Below are 21,346 nucleotides of genomic sequence, written 5' to 3'. Positions count from 1 at the left end.
GAATCACGAGTTCCTTTAGCTAAATATATCCCTCCTTCCCACCAGGAAAAATAAATAAAGAAAGGAGTAAAAGAAAGAAAAAGAGAGCTTGGAGAGGCTGGATGAGTCAGAGGTCAGTAATGAACTACTGACACTCATCTCTAGGTCAGCAGTTCACAGTGTATCCATGAAAGGAAGGATGGTGAGCTGCTGGCAGTCTGGACCTAGATGAAGGTCCAGTCCCTATTTCCCTATTTCCAGTCCCAATTGCATGTCAAACAGCAGGAGGAAGGAGGACCAGTTTATTCATCATGAAAGAAATGATACACTCACCAGCTTCCCACTGAGTCTAGTTTGGAGACCAGCATCCAGGAACCTGCTCATTACATGCAAAGGTCTTTTGCAGCCAGCTCTGCTCAGCACACATGAAGGCTGAAGCACTTCCTTCCAAGGGACATGAATTGCAACTTCACTGCACAATCTGCTTTTTGCAAGTTTCTGGCATGTTGCTCGAAATAAACATACAAAGTGCCAGCACCATTCCTGTATACAGAACTAAGAGCTAACTTCCTAACAAAGATTTCATGAATTTGTTAGTAAGGTTTGTCTATCCTGTGATTTATTCTCTTTCTTGCAGTGTATTACTTGCTTGTTCAGGTTACTCTAAAAATTGTTATAAACGCATAAAAGTTATCATTTCACTTTAAAAGAGACAGGCCTGACCTACTCTGTGCTCTTCTTTGCTGACCATCACCAACAGATTATCTACCACTTCCATCAACACTTGGCAGAGATTTTCCTCCAGATCCAGAGATGGGGTCTGTCTACGTGAAATCTAAAACAAGCTAACACAATTATTTTTTTTCCCCATAGATGAACAATGCAGATAACATCTGTGGAATGTGCATGACCATCTGACTTCCTTCTATTCTTCACGTGGCACTGAGGTACTGTTATCCCAAAAGACACTCCAGCCTACTCACAAAGGGAACAATATCCCCAAAAACACGTTCTTCACTATCACATGTGTAATATTTCTCTTTGCCTTCCCAAAGGCCACACTCCCCACAGAATAACAGTTAGCTGCTTGATGTTGCCCTCATGACAGCTCTTCCTTGCCTATCACATCATCGCTGAAAGCCCGTGAGTGGCTTTGTACCTGTGGTCAGCATGTTGAACTTTCTCTTGCCTTATTTGTTCTAGAGTTGGTCAAGATTGCACTAATCACTTGTAATTTGCAAAATGGCTATGATTTTTATTCAGGTAGTATCAAGACGAAATGGGCTACATGTATTTCAGTACGCATGAGCAATGCCAGAATATAATGTCTGTGGTTTATAATTCTGTGGCCTCGCACCAGATTCTTGCTCTTTGTACTGCCATCAAAAAAGTCACACCATGGACTTTCTCGGCTGAGGCCCTTTTTGCAATCCAGTATGCCCATTTCCCACAAGGGAAGCACTGTGCAGTGACACATCTTGTTCTTGTGCACAAAACTTAGTCCCACTGAGCATTCCTTCTGGCATCATCCCTCTCCAGGACAGGAGGTGATGGCCTACCTGTTTGGATGTTCCTGCAGCACTTGGTAGATGCTGATAAGGAAAGTTTGGTTTTTAAAGCTCTCCACAACGCAGTCCTTGTAGATCCGAAACTCAGCAGCTGTGACAGCCTCACCCTCGGGAATCTGAGACAAATTGAACTTGAACTCCTTGTGGTGCTGCTGGTGAGGGGTGAACTCCTTGTCGTACTCAACTGCAGATGGGAAAGGAAAGACAAAAATGAACCGTGAATAAAACTTTAAAAAAATGGACTCCACAAGCTGCCACCTGTTCCTTCAAAACAGGAATTATATTTATTCTCCACACACAGCCTTGGTATGTGCCAGGAAAGCTTATGCAGCTAAGGCCTTTCAAATACAGTACTTGGAAAAGATAAATGTTCATCTTCTCTAGCCTGTTCCTTTGAGATTTCTTTTTTTACTTTCTTTGCCTAGTGAAATATGACCATGCATTTTTCTCCTGATTAAATCCACAAGAACTCTGAAGCTATGACCTCCCTTGGCATTTTCCACCCATGGATCTCCATACTCTTTATGGCATTTCCATAATTCTCACGTGTCTCTTCCAGCAGTGGAGACCATTAGCTCCATTTTGTTTTAGTATATAAAGGCAAAGACAAAATTAAGTGCTAGCAGGAGGTCAATCTGTTCACTAGTGATCCTAAAAGCTGCTGTTTTCTTGCTCCCGGGTTTGTGCTTTAGCCATGAGACCTCCTTATGATTTGAGTAAGATTAACGTGGCATTCCTCTCAAAGGCCAAGGCCAACCAAACATTTGGGTGCCCCTTCCTTTTGCAGGAGCTTATTTGAGCCTGAGAGAACCAAGGAGGGATCATCTTTTCTGCAGTCGTCCTCCCTGGCCTCAGACCTCCTCAGGTAAGCTGCCACGTACAGAGTTTCAGGTGCGAACCAGAAATCCTCCTTCTCCTTGCCTGAGGATTTGTATTTTCTCTGTTTTGGGTGCCCTCTGCAAATTCTACTTCTCATCCCAAGCTTGTATCATTTGACTGCAACTAGTTATAGTTTGAATTCAATTAATTGCTCAATATTTCTAGTTTTCTGTTAGAAATCGCTTAAAACATCAACACATTACATAAACACACGTAACTATATTTTTGAGGCCCCAGGGAAAAGAAAAACTAAACCCAAAAAATAATTCCCACCCATGTAACTGAGGCATTATACATCAGTGATGAACAAGTCACCATTACACTATCATTAAGAAGATGATCAAACTCAGGGAAGGCAGTGATGGAAGCATAGATTCGTTCGCACTTCAGTGCTGTGCTCACTTTTTGTTGCTTTCTTTTCCCTTCTCCTCTTTGATGCATCAAAGTGCAAGAGTGTTCCTGAGACTACCCTCACAACACACTATGAGGTAAGCTGCAGTCCCCATTTTACAGACAGGATACTGAGTCACAAGGAGATCGATGTGTCCCGCTTGTGTCGGGGCCAGGAATGATGGCCTACGCACTTGACGTTCGTTGCTTTATTCATGGGTGACCTTCTTGAAGAGCAGATGTATCTACTAGCTGCTGGAAATGGCCCACAGAGATTTTCCTCTCTACCTTTCCCAATTGCCTATTCCTCTTCATCCCCCAGTCTCAGTTTCGTCAGTGTCCTCTCCCTTTCCTCTGGCAGCCCTTTCGTGTGAGCCGCCTCATCTGGCTGGACAAGCGTCCTGGCTCCCTCTGAGACACTTAGTCACATCCTTCTCTTTGAAGCTCGCCTGGAAATCCTTTCACCTCCGCATGGCTGCTGCAGAGCACTTTGCGGGACACCGCGCCTCAAGGTGCTGCCTTAGCAGCTGCCACAGGGCGAAACAAATTACCGGCCAACAGATCCTTTGGCACTCTCACAATGTTATCTGGGTAGTTTGGATGTCAAAAGACCGAAAGATGTGGGTGACTGGAGCCTGTGACTTCCAGAAAGGAGGTGGTAATACTCAGCATCTCAGTCACTGCACCAAGTCAAACGATGCAACACCATCAAGGAATTAATTCACCCGCCACCTGGAGCATCTGCTGCCTCTTAGTTAGCCAGTAGTGACCCAGAAATGTTGGACTGGTTGGTGTCACTCATGTGGGCACTGTGGGGAAGGAGAGCTGCCTGTTGACCCCACGCCTCGATGCAGGGCACGCATTCTGAAACAGCGTAGTTGCTTATTTTCAGGGTCCAACCACTCAGATGCCATGTTTGGCTGTCCACAGCAGAACAACATGCCCAGCCTGGCCGCTTGCTTGCAGCTACAACATGAGAGGATGTAATTAATGGTGAGAGAACGTCTACACCAGCTGTTTTGGAGAGACGGAGGGATGAAGCAACCAGTCTCAATTTAGAACTCACAACATCCTTGCTCGCGGGTGTAACAACCTGCTGAAACCCTCGTCCCTTCTAATATGGCCAGCAGGAAAGGGCACAATGCATCACAGAAAGGCTGCTTTTCCCCAGACTCATGGCTAAGAACAATGGGCAACAACCTCACCACATACTGTAAAGAAAGACCTATGAGGACAAGGGGAAGGAAGAACACCGTCAGTACTGGCAGCAGGCTACAAAACTTGCTGTTTAAATGGGATATAGATCTGCCCCTCTAATAAAAAGTCAATCACAAGCCACAGAAGGGGGAAAAAACACTCAAACCACAGAGCATCAGGAGTATCAGGTATGGTGTTTGACTCCGAGTACCCTTTCCCAGATTATAACTTGTGTGATATGTTTACAACAGTATTTTCCTGGTTTTTTTTTTAATTTTCTTCCTTTCCCCCTGTCCTTACGCAAGCACATCTGACAATCAGAGAAGCTGACCACACTGATTACAGAGGAAGCATTCAGACTGATTTTGTTATCAGGGCTGGCAGAGTAAACAACCTGAAACACACAAACAAGTAAGCCTTTTTTTAATCCTTCAGATTAAGCATTTTAGCTTCTTCTGTTACAGCAAAGGCACATTCAGAATGGCTCTAAGTGGATGGTGTCTTTCTCAACTATGTTCAGAAGTGTTCCTGCATCATCACAGGATGGAAAAATAAAACCTACATTAAGTTTGTATGAAGGGAGTATAAAAGTTTAATGAGTTGGAAAGTTTTTTTGGCTATGTATCTTCCCATGATACAATGGAGAGTGCTTTTTTTTTTTCCCTTGTGGGAGTGGTGAGATATTTAAGTTCTATATACTCATTGTCACCCCATCAAGTTCATAATCAACTGTTTTCATTCAGCAAGACAGCTTAAAAATATAAAATGCCAACAGTTCTTCTCTGGGGGCTTTTTATTCCCTGGAAACAGTTCATTTTTAACAAAGAAGTCAAGTTTTAGAACAGTAAATTTTGGAAAGGGAAGATCCGAGCTGCTGGTTCCCAGGATTACCCAGTTTGTATTGCTATCGCATTACATCACATCAGATGACCAATTATTCAAAATGCAGATAGCGCATGCCAAAGTGCAAGACAACAGCAAAAAGGAGGAATCATTTCTCAAGCTTCTTTCCAATCTTTTTCCACGCAAATTTGTTCAGGTTGGTCTGACCAGAGAGATGGTAAATCCAAAGCTGATTTCTGGCTGAAAATGGACGCAAGTCTCAGCTTCACAAAGCTGGCTGAATGCAAGGAGCGTTCCATAACCTATCCTCATTGTCAGCCAGCACATTAGGAACAAGCCAGGCAAAAATAGGGACAAAAACAGGTCATGACACAAACTACAACTGGGTAAAATTCATCCTCAGGTTCACACTATTATTCTGAGCAGTCTTACTCTCTTGTAGGAGAAGATCCTTAAAAGCTACAGATTCAGGCAGACACACTGCAAGCAGAGTTGGCTCTGAGCTACAGACCCTAGGAGTTTTTGTTACAACTCATTCTAAGCAGAACGGATGTGTGCACACAAAGCGTTAACAGAGAAGCCTGCCAGTAGCTCTTTACATCCCCCTTTACAAATATTTTTAAATCCTATACAAACAGAACACTATTGTTGAGCAGTTAAAAAGACAAGAATGTCAAAATTAGGGTTACTGTGGTTTTGAATTTTGTATATTCTGAATTAGTTTTGCAGTAGTCAATTTCAGAACAAAATGTCCTTGGTTTAAAAATAACACACTGCTTAGAGTACTAGTTACTTTAAAAGTAGTGCACAAGAATAACAATAATAATTAAAAAAAAAAAAAATTAACACAATGTGTCTATTTCGGTTACGATGCCATCCTTCTTCCATTAGAGTGAGTTGCATACACCTTGGACCAAAGGAAATCTAATTCTGATGGCAGTCATCGAGATAAACTCTTCTCACATGTAGGAATGTTCTGCTTTTTTAAAGTGAATAGAATGCAGAAACACAGCACAACTGTCATTCCTGAGTAAACACAGTTTTCTTTCAGAACAACAGCACTAAGAATTATAATATTTGGTATTTTTTTTAAGTTCTTAGATGTTGAGGAAGCATTAAGTCAGGTATTCAGGTGACAATCTCAATGGTGGCCTAAGAAAGTCTATAGCTCATGTTCTAGGAGCTCAAACCAAAAATAATAAAACATACAGCTCCAAAAGCAAACATTTTTATAATATACTATCTGCTAAATAATTATAATTTCAGTGGCAACCTGGCTCTTTGGAGGGGGGAAAAGAAAGAGGGGTCACAACTGAACAAGACACAACTATTTGGGATGGAACATTCTGTGTCCATTAAATATCTGAACAATCTTTTGCACCCGAAGTGCTTCAGCTCTGACTTGGCTTTGTCGGCCCACTGGAACCACAATCCAGCAAAAGCAACAAGCATTCATCACTTTTCACAATGAGTTTTGCACAGGTATTCATGAATTAGATTTGAGTACAAAGATATTACTTGCCATTTCTTCTCAGCCTCCATGACCCCTTTTTTTAGTAAAGAAAGCCCCTGAAAACTGGGGTCACTAACAGGAGATTTGCCACCATAGCAACATAAAAAGATCAGAGAAAATTTCTCCATTTTACTTCAACCCCTTTCTACATTAAGTAAACAATGTTTATCGTATCTGGAGCAGTGAAGCTGTTGGGTAGGTCACAAATACTTGAAGCGTTACCACAGCTTCCACAGTTCAACTGACAGATTAAAACTGACTTTTATTGCTAAGATATGAAATATTTCCTCAATATTTCCTCAATACTATGTAAAAGAGAACAAGAAGAATAATCAGTACAGCCCAAGGAGTACAATGTACCCATTCAGCTTATTATGATGATTAGAAATGTAAAATGCTTCACAAGTACTTCGTGCTTGATAACAGGGAACAGGACTTGAGTCATACTGAGTGCATCGCAGGTGCAACAGTAGAGCAGCAACAGGAACAGACAGCTGCTGGAAGTATTGAGGTAAAGGATTGCTGCTGTCTGTCTTGCACTAAACCACAATGTACACCAATGTCAGATGGACGTCAGGCTCCGATGGCCACGATCACGGAGGCAGATCCATCTTCCATGTCATGTGTAATCCCCGCGCTTCCAAATGATACTCTCATATATTCCAGGCTTCCAAAGGTCTGATCCTTCCTCCTCTGGGCCCTCTGACTCTCAGACACCTCCCCTGGATCTGCAGTACAGCATGAACAGACCAAGCTTCATTCTGAAGCCAGTTGAAGCTCACTGGATATAAATAATGAAACTTTCACATTTACAACTGCTTACATACTTCACGATAAAAGCAACTTTTCAGCAGTAAGAAGCCAAGATACTCAAGGTGGAATTTCATATTGCACCTGCTGTTTATCCCTCTGGGTTCAGCTGAGGTGGTCTAGTTCTGTTAAGATGAATGTAATGCAATTGGAAGTTAATGCCTACACAGCTTAAAAATAATAATAAAAGAGTCAAGGCCAACGAACTCCAAAAGGGCACTTTCTTAGAAACAGCTATAATATCACATCTCGGCCACCACAATATAAAGTGGAATTACTCCACTAACTTCTGTGGAGCAACGCCAGCTTACATCTGATGAAAACCTGGCTTTATGCTCCACAGTTGTGTGTGCCAGAAAACAATGATTCGGAAAAATAACCCATCATTAATCCAACCCCAATGTAATTATGGAGATTAAATTCAAACAATAGCAAATCACTCTCTAAACATAGCATTCTAAAGCTTCAAAAGAGGAGGGCCTTCTACTTTTGGCTGAAAAATACAACTGAGCTCCTCTTTGTGCTGGGAATCAAGCTGGAACCGACTTGTAAAATCAGATTAAAACAGTTGCACAACAACTTCCTTTCAGGATTCCTGAATCAAAAAGCCATTTAGAAATCAAAATAATGCACTAGCCAAACATAAAATACCCACGGGACACCAGAAAGTATTAAAGGGCATTTCCACGCTATCCACCATGACGCCTACTGTACGGTCAGCAAGGCGTTCCCACTGCCCTGGCCAGCAGGCAGTGCTGGGGGGCAGCTGGCACCAGCACATGTAGTGGCAAGGAGACATCTGTGGGGTGCTTCAGGGGGTTAAGTCCAGGAGGCTCACTGCAGACCATGGGCATCTTATCCATGGCATTAACTTTTGAGTTTTCCTGTGCTTTCCCTCTCCTTGCAGCAGCTCCTTGTAGATTCCTCCTACAACCCCTCCCAAAAGCTTCTGAACGCAGACATTAACAAAACCAGTATTTTCTTTCCATATGTTGGCACACATGGCAGGTCCTTCCACTGGAAACAGTGTTGTATCTTAGGAAAACAAAACATCTTTCTGCTTAGCAGTGCCAGATTGTTTTTAGCAAGGCACTACTGTTTGCATTTTTGTGGCAATATTAATGCAGTTCCCACTGAGAAGCTGATAAAGACCCCGACTGCAAAAAAGTTTTCATAAATAAATAAATAAATAATCCCCCCTCTTGAATAAGTGATCTGCAGCTACTTCTGTATCGAGTTTCCAAATAATTTATGATTAAAATAACATTATGCTTCCCGATCCCCACACACACATCGCAGCCAGGCTTCGTGCAGGCAGAGCCAGCATTTGTGGGAGCAGCCACAAGCAACTGGCAGCGCTCTGCCACCACACATGAAGGGATGAGGACTTCCCTGTCCTGTTCCTCTTCTAACCCTCATCTTTTTGCTAGCGCCCATGGCTGCATGTCCTATGCTCCCGGATGGATGCAAGTCACGCTGCACTTACCACTGGAACTGCTGCTCACGTGGCAGCTCCCTGCAGTCAAACAGCTGCCCAGGGTGAATCCACTGAATTTCAGGGTTTTCCAAATGGTGCAGCAGTTACCTGGCTTATCTCACACTCTCTCACTAAATTATCTGCCCTCTATAGGAATTTACAGCAGTCCCAACCGATTCACTTGAACACTTGGAACTAAATTTCAAATCTGAAGTTGTGCAAAGTGGAAAACATTTAAAGCTTCATTACATTTCTCTTTCCCTTTTTTTTTTTTTTTACCACACAGACTTAATGTTGATCATCAAGACTGAAAATCAACCAACAGCAATTAGGAAAGCAGGTAGTGTAACAATGTTTGCAAGCTACCTTATCTGCTTATGTTTTGTTGAGCACTCGTCTCTGCATCATAGGCAGCTTTCCTTTTAATAGCCCCAACTGAAAAAGGTACCTCCTCAACACAGTGCAATCAGTCCCTGTAAAAATGCTGCCCAAAGCATTTAAGATTTGATAAATCACTGAAAATGTTTAACCCAGCACTGAAGAAAGGTCCTTTGAACGCTAATGCACAGAGAAAATCATCTGTGCTTCAGAAATAGCAGCACTGCTCCAAAGGCTACACAACCAAGCTGTGACAGCAGTGTCACTGATGTGACTTGTGAATCCCACAGACACTGAGTTGTGTCGCTGAGCATTACAGTTTAGTATTGTACACAGGATTGCAGTTCCGAACGACTGCATGAAGCAGAGTCTGGCCAAAGCAAGGTGAAAAGATGAGGACAGAGAATGAGTGATGTGTTTGAAGATTCTAATTCATTTTTTTGTTGCTTTCTTTTGGTTGTTTTTGGTTTTTTAAAATTCTCTCTCCCATCCCACTGAGAAGGCAGATGAGTGAGTAAACAACTGTGTGGTGCTGAGCCACTTGCCAGGTGAAACCACAACAGGCAATTCTGACCTGGCCAGTTGTCTGTGGGCAGTGATAGGAGGTCTCTCAACTGAGAGTCTTTCAGTCCTTCTGCCTGTGGCATTTGCAGAATTCGGAGTAATGGACAGCTGGATGGCTTCCACTTCTGCAAATTATTTATTTTTTTGGAGGGTGAGGGATGAGTGTGGTGCTCACCGAAGGGTTTGGAGGGACCACAGGGCTCACTGCAGGAGTCGGAGGGTACATTTCATTGTCATAAAATCCAGAAGTATTCTCATACCCCTGAGGATGCTGAATAGCACTGAGTAGAGCCCGATAGCTATAGGCCAGGCCCCAGCATGCTGCAGTGGTTTGTGCCTCTTTAGAATTGCCAAGGTGACAGCAGACTTTTCCAAATCTTCTACTAGTTTTTCAGGATTCTACAGTTGTTCAGAGGTGAAGTTTCAAGCTACTGTGGGTGCCCACCACTCCAGGCTCCTGCCTAGACTCCCCTGCCAGTTAGAACTATCCCATCTTGGGGCAGATCTCTAGGCGATACTCTTAAATAACTGTTTAATCTTAAACACAATCTGAAGCACATTCACAACACATAGCAACAAGAGAATGCTGGTTTGAACACCCCATGGATATTCAAAATTCTCACACTGGTACTAACTCTTGAGCTCTAGGGAAAAAGTGAAAAAGTGAAAGGGAGACTGAGGAACTGCTGGGAAGTGTTCTCCCCTATCTCCTCCATAGCCAGGCTCTCCAAGAGGACAAAGCAAAGAGTATAATCATGACAAGTGCCTTCCAAAACCCAAAGATGACTGCAGTGCTAAATACACACAAAACATCAGTTTCTCAGTTGACAATTTTATCATAACGTAAGGCAATGCCACATAGCTGAGCAAAACAAAAACCTCACACCAACTCCTGAAACGGGCCCTGGGGCTGCTCTAACCTCTGCGATGGGTCCCAAGGCAGACAACAGCAGAAATGTGGAAAAACAGAGCATGGATATCCAATGCCGAGCCAAATGGACAAAGCATCTTCCTGACCCTGGAGTGAACACATCTCATCTCCCATTGGCAAACAAAGATTCCTGAGGAGATATTTTGCTCTGAAGTCTCGCCTGCTGTTGACCAACATAATACTGGTGAGAGCCAAGCAGCCAGAAAGCTGTGGCCGCTGTGGGCAGTTGGAGCAGTTGGTCATAAAATGCTCATTAATAGTTTTACCTAATCTGCAGCCTTTCAGTTTCTCAAAGTCTGTCTTTAGAAAAAGAAAATGACATCACACTGCTTCAATCACCTGCGTAAGGATAAAGAATTTCAGTCTTTAAAAAATAAAAAAAAATCCCTAAAAGAAAATTAATAAAGCAAAAGCCCTTAATAAAAAGCCCCACTTTGTCTAGCAGCTTTTCTCTAAGCCTTCCTTTTCCATTACTTTTCACATCCCCACATCCCCTGGTGACCAGAAGCATACTTGGAATGCTTCTGTCCATCTGATAAAGAGATTGGAGGCTGCGGCCCTGCATCGGGTGAGGACCTGTGGGATACACAGCTTCAGCATTTGGCTGTAGCTCCAGGCGTGACCAAAAGCCCCATGAGATATAATGCTTTATGGAAGGTGGGAGAATCCTGGTCAGGTTGGGAAATGCTTGGAAAAAGTAAGACTTGCAGAAAACCACCGTTAAAAGAACTATTAAAGTGGGATTTGTGGAATAATCCTTAGTTCCAGAGTTGGCCTGACTTTAGCACAGTAGCACAGCTGAGTAGTTCACCTGAGAAAAATCCAGCAGGAAGAAGCACAGACTCTGCCAAATTCTTTCTCTTTGCTTTTTTTTTTTTCTTTTTTTTTCTTTTTTCTATTCCCCCATTTCAATTTCACCAGATAGGTAAGGCACCCCTTATGATGTAGGCATTTAAAACCAATGTTACACATGGTATTAAAGAAACAGCACGTGAATTGACTCAAGAAGTCCTCAGGTTAACAAACAAGATATTAATAAACCTCTCTGGTTTAAAAAGCAGCCAGGACATAGGCATCTCTAGCTTTCATTGAAAGCATTTTCTTTTAAGTTATCTGGGTCCTGGAGACAACAGTTCAGAAAGAACAAAAGGGAATGTGTTCAAATTCCCAGCAGAGCTGCTTGCCCACAAATTAATTTTCAGACATTTGGCTTCTACATCTTCGCTCTGTGCGATTCGTGATTTGAGAAGTTCTCTGCCCCACCCAATGCAGCCTTGTCATCACTGATTTTATTTTTCCACTCCCTCTCCCTCAGTAATGCCCTCCTCTCTTGCTTTGACCACTCACATGCCATGGTTGGAGAAAACCATCAGGATCCTGACCATTTCTAGTAAATAAATGTACAGAGAGAGGGATATCTGAATAAGAATCTCAAACCCTTTTCAAATGTTGGTCTTAAAATTGGTCTTTATCTTTTATCATGCTTGAAGTGTTTTTAACGTTGTCAACCGGGCCAAACTGATCTAACAATGAATTTAGTTTATGACCCAGTGGCAAGCACATTGGATATAAAAAAAAATCAGCTATTTTAGAAGACTTTTAACGTCTTTTTTTCAAGTTACTGCAACATGGCAATGCTACGGATCTCACATCTGCCACATCTGGTCAATTTTTGGTTGGGTTTTAATAAGAAAACCATCAATCATTAGAAAGCTTGGATCAGGAGAGCTTCTCAACACATTCTCTTTACGAACCCACATATGTTAGGGTGATCTGACAAGCAAAAACATTTTTAATGCACATGTATTGAATTGTTTTTACCTCTGTTCATTAAACCACCCTAACGAGTGAGGTTCTTGCCTGCATGAACAGATGCTTTTACTGCAGTCCTCATGTACATGCAACAAGGCTAAAGCTGTGTGTAACGTGCACATGCAGAAAAGCGACCAGCAGTGATATTGCACGTCCTAGTAAACTCCAGTTGAAATAGGAGCACAGGAACATCAACGTTGTGTACTTTATGTTATTAGCTGCAGCTGCTATCATACTTGGAGAAACCTCCAACCCAGAAACAGCAGTGATGAAGCGCTCCAAGATGAGTAATGAGATGCTTGATAGGAAAGGAGGGGGATAAAAAGGCTTCTAAAAATGCACTCTCTGGTACAATAACAATCTCTTAGAGATTTACCAGGCAGAAAACACCACAGGAGACCAAATGAAAACACGCCACGTTTAAAGTGTTGTCTCCATTAAATCAAAATTGAGGCAGAGAGGTCGTGGTAGGGAGGAAACTCCTTGTATTTACCTAACCCATGTGAGTGCTAATGCTCACGTGTGCGTTGTAACGAGACGGGGGATTTTGAAAGCTCTTGTCAGTAGGTGCATGAGCAAATATTTGTCCTGATCCATTCCAACTCTCTGTGGTTTGTAAATCCCCAAGAAAAAAAAACGCAGCAGAACAAACCAGTCTAGACCACAGATTTTGGCTACTTGACACTATTTAGAAAATCACAGGAAATAGGCCAACTCCAAGGAGGTTTTTTCAGTGGACTTTTCTGTTCGTTTTCTGAAGATCTGTGAATACCTGATTTACATGCACTCGTCTGAGTAGCCGAAGAGAATCCTTCTGGGCATTCTTTAAAGTGTCGTCACCCCAATATAGAATTCCACATTGGTGATGTCTCAGCGAGGTGTTGACATATACAATCTCTCAGACTACTTCTGACCCACGCTTTTCATCCAAGGCCATTTTAAAAAAAAGTCTGAATAATGGCACCTTTGTATTTCAAGATCCCAAAGAGTTTCTAGCAGCATTATTTCCTTTCCTGTCAGCAAAATGCATGGAAAGAATCACTAGATGATATGTTTTCATCAGATGAAAATCTGAGCTGGAAAATATGTTAGACAGAGGGTTAAACTTACTGGAGATAGCATTCATTCAAAGTGTTAGAAGATCTTTCCATTCAGAGTTAGAAAACACTTTCTGTGAGACAAAGACAACATTTCTGTCCTTACCATGTGGAAAAAATCAAAAGTTTGAGCAACCTTGCTCCAGGGTGAGCCAGAAAAAGTCTGGGTGAAAGAAAGTTCTCGGATCTTGCTGTAAGCATTGAGGTAAAGCAGGGCATGCAAAAAACACTGGTAGAAACAATAGATTTACTAACAAGTACTTCCATAATAAATGATTTTCTTGTAATCATGTTCTTAATACTTTGGATTGTTTATTTTTTTTTAATTAGGGAAAAAACCTCACAATGAAATATGTTTAGTGGGAAAAACAATCTCTGTTCAAAGACAAGCTTTTATTACATTATTATTTTGTTACATTATTATTCTATTAACATTCTCGTGGAGAAGCTGGCTGCCCATGGTTTGGATGGGCGTACGCTCCGCTGGTGGCTGGATGGCCAGGCCCAAAGAGTTGTGGTCAATGGAGTTAAATCCAGTTGGCTGCCAGCGTCCCCCAAGGCTTGGTATTGGGGCCACTCCTGTTCAACATCTTTATTAATGATCTTGATGAGGAGATTGAGTACACCCTCAGAAAGTTTGCAGATGACACCAAGTTGGGAGGGAGTATTGATCGGTCTGAGGAGAGAAGGGCACTACAGAGGGACCTGGATAGACTGGATCGATGGGCCAAGGTATGAGTTTCAATAGAGCCAAGTGTTGGGTCCTGCATTTTGGTCACAACAACCCCAGGGAACCCTACAGGCTTGGGAAATCTGGATGGAAATCTGGTGGCTGGAAATCTGCCTGATGGAAAGGGACCTTGGTGTACTGATAGATAGTCAGCTGAATATGAGCCAGCAGTGTGCGCAGGTGGCCAAGAAGGCCAATGGCATCCTGGCTTGGATCAGGAATGGTGTGGTGAGCAAGACTGGGGAAGTCATCCTGCCCCTGTACTCAGCATTGGCGAGGCCTCACCTTGAGTACTGTGTTTAGTTTTAGGCACCTCAGTACAGAAAGGACACTGAGGTGCTGGAGCAGGTCCAAAGAAGGGCAGCAAGTCTTGTGAAGGGCTTAGAAAATGTGTCCTATGAGGAGAGACTGAAGGAACTGGGGCTGTTTAGTCTGAGGAAAAGGATGCTGAAGGGAGACCTTACTGCTCTCTTCCAATATCTGAAAGGTGCTTACAGCAAGAGCAGGGATGGTTTCTTCTCACTGGTGACAGGATGAGGAGCAATGGCCTCAAGTTGCACCAGGGTAAGTTTAGGTCGGATATTAGGAAACACTTCTTTACAGAAAGGGCTGTTAAGCACTGGAACAGGCTCCCTGGGGAGGTGGTTGAGTCACCATCCCTGGATGTGTTTAAAAACTGTTTGGATGTGGTGCTCAGGGACATGACTTAGCAGAGGGTTGTTGGTTAGGGTAGCATGGTTAGGTCATGGGTGGACTCTATGATCTTTAAGGTCTTTTCCAACCTGAGTGATTCTATGATTCTGTGATTACAAATACAAAAAAAAGCTGATGCTCAGCAACAGCAAAACTGATACAAGACTTCCCATGTATCCATTTTAAATTCATATTTCTGATTCAATTGTAGGAAAAACTTTTTTCCTCTGTCATAATCTTTCTGCTGCTCCTTTACAGCTGTTTTGTGTAGCAAGAGCAGCACTGATGCTGCAACAGCAGTTGGAACAGTTAACATGCATTGTTTGCCATAGGCCCCACACAAGTTGCGTCTCATCTGACAAGATGTGGGGCATGGTCAATGGGATGACCATCTCAGACCATGCAGATGCCATTCACATCTTGCTGCCAAAGTACATGTTCCCTGGTCTCTGGGCATCTTTGAAGGCTCACTCCGACACTGTTTCTGATAAAACTTTTCAAGACATCTTTAAAAGAAACTGGGTATTTTCCCCCTCCTCCCTGTTAAAACACATTTTAAAAGTCATTGCTTTCAGAATAGATGAGTCAGAGAAAGAAAAAGTTAATGAATTAGTCTACTAATCAGCAAATAAAAGACTACAAGGATTTGCCAGGGCCCTCTTATTTTAGTTATGTTGCTTCAGGCAAAATGTGCATTAATAAACTTCCCAAATTAATGCATATATATGCCAGAATCAAATACAAGTTGTTTTAGTTCCAATCAGTTGTATTTTCACCAGTGTAAAGCAAAATATCTTTGTAAATCATAGAATCATTTGAGTTGGAAGGGACCCTTAAAGGTCATTGAGTCCAACTCCCCTACAGCAAGCAGGGACACCTACAGATAGGTCAGGGTGCTCAGAGCCCCATCCAGCCTGACTACGAATGTCTCCATCCATCATTTCTCTGGACAACCTTTTCCAGTGCTCCATCATCCATGGTAAACTTCTTTTCCTTATACCCAGTCTAAATCTCTCTTGTTCTAATTTGAAACCGTTTTCCTTGAGCTATCACAACAGACCATCTTAAAGAGTCTGTCCCCTTTAGCATCTTCAAAGACACCTGCTTCTTGTACACACTGCATTTCCTGACATAGATTAGTTTTCTTCTTCAAACTGAATGTCCTTGAAAGCTGCACACTCTTAAGTAACTAATCTGGGCTGAATCAAAATTCTCAGGTGCAGATACAAGTCATACTCAGAACACAGCACATATTACTCTTTACCTTATGAAATGCCTGATCCAAAAAGACGCACACTTCAAGCTCAATCTTACCATCATTAGGCAGTGGCAAGACACCTCCTTTAAAGAATCCTTTCCATTCAGCTGCCTTTGCTAACAAACTTTATGTTGTTTAATTTCCACATTATTGGAAAATAAAACTTCAACATGGGATACTATGGATTTTCCTATTTGCCTTTGTACTAGATATTACTAACAAACCTTATGGAAACACCATTGCAGCTTAGATGTCTCACAGGTAACTGTAAACTAGACTCAGCAATGCCCTGATTAAGAAGCCAAGCATCTCTTCCATACCACAAATGAGATTTTAATGTCCTAACACTCAGTCTTAGGTGCTCTGAGTTTGCAAAACTGTTCATTGGCTGCAACTGCCACTCACTTTCTATTTTGGAACATTAAGGAAAGCAACAAGTCCTGGAATCCATAATTCATCCAAAACTTAAACATCCCTGAGGGGATGCTGTTTAACATTAGATCGGGACCGAATATCTCTGACTTGAAATACTGAAAATAAAGTTTTGAAAAAAAGCTTATGTCTTGCTGGCGCATGAGGTTTTATGCTTAACAGTACATGAAAATTCAAACTTGCAAGAAAACAGAAATCACTAGATGAAAAGATATGAACAGCCTCATTTCACCATAGTTATGAAGATGTTTAATTCATTTGTTTTTAATGAAATCAGCAGGCTCCTGAGAAACATTCTAAGTACAACCACAGCAGCAGTGCTGGGTGCTTCCTGGGCTGCCACCTCCGCTAAGAGGAGTCTCATCCCCACAGGAAGGTCAGACCACCATGGGAACATGAGGGAAAAAACAAAAACCCAGCACAATTCCTCTGAAGCAGCACTCATCCCTCTTCCAAGAAGAGGAACACCACCAGGCTGTATAGTGCTTTCAAGGCATTGAAACACCAAAGCAATGCACATACTACTGTTGCTAATGTCCCTCAACTAAAAGCACTGCAGGATAAGTAATTTTATTAACTGATCTAACAGCCACATCCTTCACATGCCTGTGGCAGGTACATGTTTATCAGAGCATTGTTGAGTTCTCTGAAAAACCACTTCCACTTTCCAATATTTTAGCAATTGCAGCTATTTGCTTCTTACATAAAAACAAATGGAAGTGCATTTGCTTTTGTTATTAAAAAAATGCCAAGGAAACCAGAATGTAAATTATTTTTCAGCTTCCCTCAATCCTTTTCTATCTAAAAGATCAAATATATTGCTAGAATCTGCAACAAATCTGTATTTTTAACACCAGTGTCATGCTGGACAAGCAAGGCAATTAAATGCTGGAAAATACTCTCCTTGATTTTCCTTATTTCCCAATAGAATTGGCTGACCTTTATTTGGCTGTTCACCATTATCAGCTAAAGACTGACATCTGCTTTTTCATCTATGTGGGCAATAGAAAGTTTCCAGTTATTTAAACTTCATTGTGCATTTCTATAGATAGTAGGAAACTGTAACAACATTTTGCACTTGCAGGAAATAGCATTCAGATCACAAGGGACAGTGGTAGACATTCAGAGAGATTAGCAAATAAAAATCACAGCTCGTGATCAAATACTACCTAATTCTTTCAGTCTCATAGACTATTTAACCTTAAAAAAAAAATCTGCTCTTTACACTGATCATTCACCACACGTGCATGCACTTGCTAAGCTTTGCCTACATCACATATTTAACTATAAAAAAAAATCTGGTTGTATTTGTCCCTTTTTTTTTTTTCATTTTCAATTTTTGCTACAGACATAACCATTTTATAATCAGGAAAGGGGCATGCATGCAGCTCCTGCACCCTCCAGCTGAGCTGTTTCTTTTCACATGTATCATGCCTCATGCTCTTACAGGTAGTAAACCAGCAACGGTGAGTTGATATGCAAACGAATCATAGACAGAATCACCCAAGTTGGAAACGACCTCCCATATCATCCAGTCCAACCATTCATCTACCACCACTATTTCCCCACTGAACCATGTCTCTGAGTACAGCACCTACACATTTCTTGAACACCTCCAGGGACAGTGACTCACTCACCTCTCCGGGCAGCCGTGTTAAATGCTTATGTTCATTTTGGTGATGAGGAACTGGTTAACAAATGCGTCCACACAGACATACTATGCAACTTTCCAACTCTGTTCTTAGGAGCTGAGTTTGCATTCACATCATGAAACTCTTATTTTTGCTATACCAGCAGCTATTATCTAGAGAGGGAAATGGCTTTGCACACAGCTGATATACACAGTGCTGCACTAATTCCAGGCAATCAAGACTTGTCTCCGTCAGGAAGGAAGAAGAGTCTCCATGGCAGATACACTTATTCATTTCTCTTAGCTCGTCAAATAAGAAATTAAGACAATTTTTTAAAAATTAAATTAACATAAAATTAAATCTTCCCTTCCTCCTCGTTTCAAGCATCAGATCATTTGCATACTTCACTCTTACAGATCACAGGTGAGATCCTGAGCAGACACTGTGCTCTTCCCAGCATTTCAAGATAACAGAATTCTATAATCATAGAATGGCTTGGGTTGGAAGAGATCATTAGTTCCAATCTCCCTGCTCTGGGCAGGGCTGCCACACACCAGCTCAGGCTGCTCAGGGCCCCATCCAACCTGGCCCTGAATGACTCCAGGGATGGGGCATCCACAGCTCCTTTGTGCAAGAAGGAAACACATTCCCCAGTCCCGCGCCAGCACACTCACCTGCCACACCAGCAGCAGTAAGCTCCTGCTTTAAGCTACCAAGCAGAGAGGTCATTAAGGAGCTGACAAGTTTGGAAGCATGAACTTCTGTTTGTTAGAATTATTTCTGAATAGTTGAACAAGGAGAAGAAGATTTTTTGAGTCATATACGAGCTAGTTGTAAAAGCACACCATCCAGAATAAGTGGAGCTGTGAAAAGCATCTGCAAGTGTAAGTGGGAACGTTGGCCTCTCTTACACAGTGATGCAAATGAGAGCTGTGATGGAAGAATCCCTTTCCAGTTAGACTGGTTGCACCAGTGCTCACACAAGCATAGGATGAAGAGTAGATGCTTGAACTCTGTCAGACCCATGTACCCAACAGAACTTTGGGACGTGGGCTGGGAGTTCCCAGGGGTAAGAGCTCGCATGCTGAACACAAGTTTTAAGCCAGATAGAAATTGCTATGTACGATATGTTAGAATTGAAGAGTTTCAAGCCACTGCCTGGCCATGGCCAACTATACTTTGTAATAATGCCGTTTAAGACTAAGAATATTCAGTGCAGTATTTTCAAAACTTCATTTCACTGTGCTCAAAGAGTTGGGGGTGGAGTAAAAACAGGGAAGACAAAGCCCCTTCCATAAACCTTGGATTCAGATGACCTTGTATCTACAAATAGTTTAAATCCCAGGAAGAACTTGCAGTTGCCCAGCATAAACTCCCCATTCTTTGTCTACTGAACCTTTTCTTAATATTCTAGCCTCCAGTCCAGATGAAACCTCAACTTCAGATATAAACCAATTCAGCAGCTGCAAAAGCTTAAAGGAGATACTCACAATAAATCGCCCCTCCGGAAAAATATAAAAATATCTTGCCATTGGCTTCCTTTAGGGTTCTGAAAATCCCCAATGGATGGTGAGTGGGATGTGGAGAGTGGTCAGCAGTGCCTCCTGCACACACACGTTTTCTGCGCAGTCCTCTTAGGGGAACAGTGGTTGTCTGCATTTGATTTCTGAACCACATTTTCATCCTTTTCTGCCTGCACCCAACCACAAAGAAAAATAACATCCATGCTGTGCATTCTTTTCCCAACTCCAAAGCTGCTTCTCAACTGATCTTCAGGACAGCTAATCTCCTACAAAGAGCTTCATCACACAGCATAGAAAGATAAGCTGGGATACGAACATCAGGACTGCCGACATTTTTGGGGGGGACTGCCAGTCAAATTAACACTTATGGGGATGCTGATCTATTTCTGTCTGCCAAGGGTTATACACTGAAATTACTTCTGACAGCCCAATTTAAACTGCAGAGAGGAGGGTGGGAAAGGGGCAGGGGGTAAAGCCCTTCCCAATGTATGCATCAAAGACAACAGTGTATATTCTGCCATTGTTTGAAAGCACTGGAATTTTTGCCAGATTTTGTGTGGTTTTCAAAAGAAATGACTGTAGGCTTTCTTTATGGTCTCAAGATTTCAGAAGTTTAAGGAAGCATCAAAATTAATGAGAAGCGGATGACACTGGTTACTGTGGTTCAGCCAATTGTCCAATCTTCCCCGTCTCTCAAAGTAAATAAAAATAGACAACTCTAGTGCCAGTGGTGAGGGGGAAGTATCAACGTGATTCTTAGTCTTTCAGTTTCCTCAGAACAAACGTTCAACTCGAAACAAAACAAAATCAAAACTAGAACCTGAACAGAGCTATTTGTTCAGAGTGACAGATTGTGACATGCTGGCTTCAGCTTCAAGACACTGAAAATATCTCAGAAATGAAGATTTATGAGATTCATAATCCTGCTTTAGAAAGATCCTTCCATTAGGCCTTCCTGATCAAATATTTTCTTTCGCACTCAACATATGAATGACAAGAGCCGTAAGAGGACCTTGACAGATCATGCATTCAGAAGAACAACACTGATCTTCAACTTTAAGACATTCATTTAATCATGCTTCCTTTTACTAAGCCATATAAAAAGCAAGCCACAAATCAATATACACTAATTTAACTCATCATCCCACTGTTTTATACAGCCACAGAACTCAACACTGACATTATCTATGTCTTCCTGAAATAAATTTGCCCATTGCTCTAGGTTAGAAAAAGGTCCGAGTGAACAATGCTACCACCATAAAAAATTTGCTCCTTTTCAATATTGTAGTGCATTGATTATTGCATTCCTTTAAAGTTGTGACTAAGGAAAACTGTCCTCACGCCAATACAAAAAAGGCAGTATAGTAAGTTGTTTCTTACAAAGTCTTTTCTCAATCATTCTCACACATCAAGGCATGATAAAACACCACAAAAGCAACAATCCTGCAAGATACAAAGATGTGCCAATTTCTTCTTAGTTACTCATTTCAGACATCTACACTACAGTCAGAATGTCACAAGCCATCAGAAGTATCGTGTGGTATGTCGGAAAGTCTCATCAATGTTTTCTTAACAAATAGAAGTTGTTTTTAAAAAAAAAACATGTGGGCATTACAAGAGCATTCTACTTGCTAACTTTCT

The 21,346-nt window shown here is 41.9% G+C and overlaps 1 protein-coding gene across 1 annotated transcript in view; it reads right to left on the bottom strand.

The window, feature by feature from the left end:
* The window catches only part of BMP6 (bone morphogenetic protein 6), an 85,180-nt gene that overhangs the window by 20,908 nt on the left and 42,926 nt on the right, over positions 1 to 21,346 (bottom strand). The window contains exon 2 of the mRNA XM_042836825.1: positions 1,539 to 1,731. Coding sequence (XP_042692759.1) covers positions 1,539 to 1,731 — 193 coding nt within the window. The remainder of the gene's footprint in view (positions 1 to 1,538; positions 1,732 to 21,346) is intronic.

The sequence above is a fragment of the Centrocercus urophasianus genome, unplaced genomic scaffold (assembly GCF_019232065.1).
Source record: "Centrocercus urophasianus isolate 14NV4802_14NV808 unplaced genomic scaffold, USGS_Curo_1.0 seq_11, whole genome shotgun sequence".
Taxonomy (NCBI): Eukaryota; Metazoa; Chordata; class Aves; order Galliformes; family Phasianidae; genus Centrocercus; species Centrocercus urophasianus.
The sequence above is the reverse complement of the archived record's forward strand: the minus strand, read 5'-3'. Positions and strand labels throughout refer to the sequence as shown.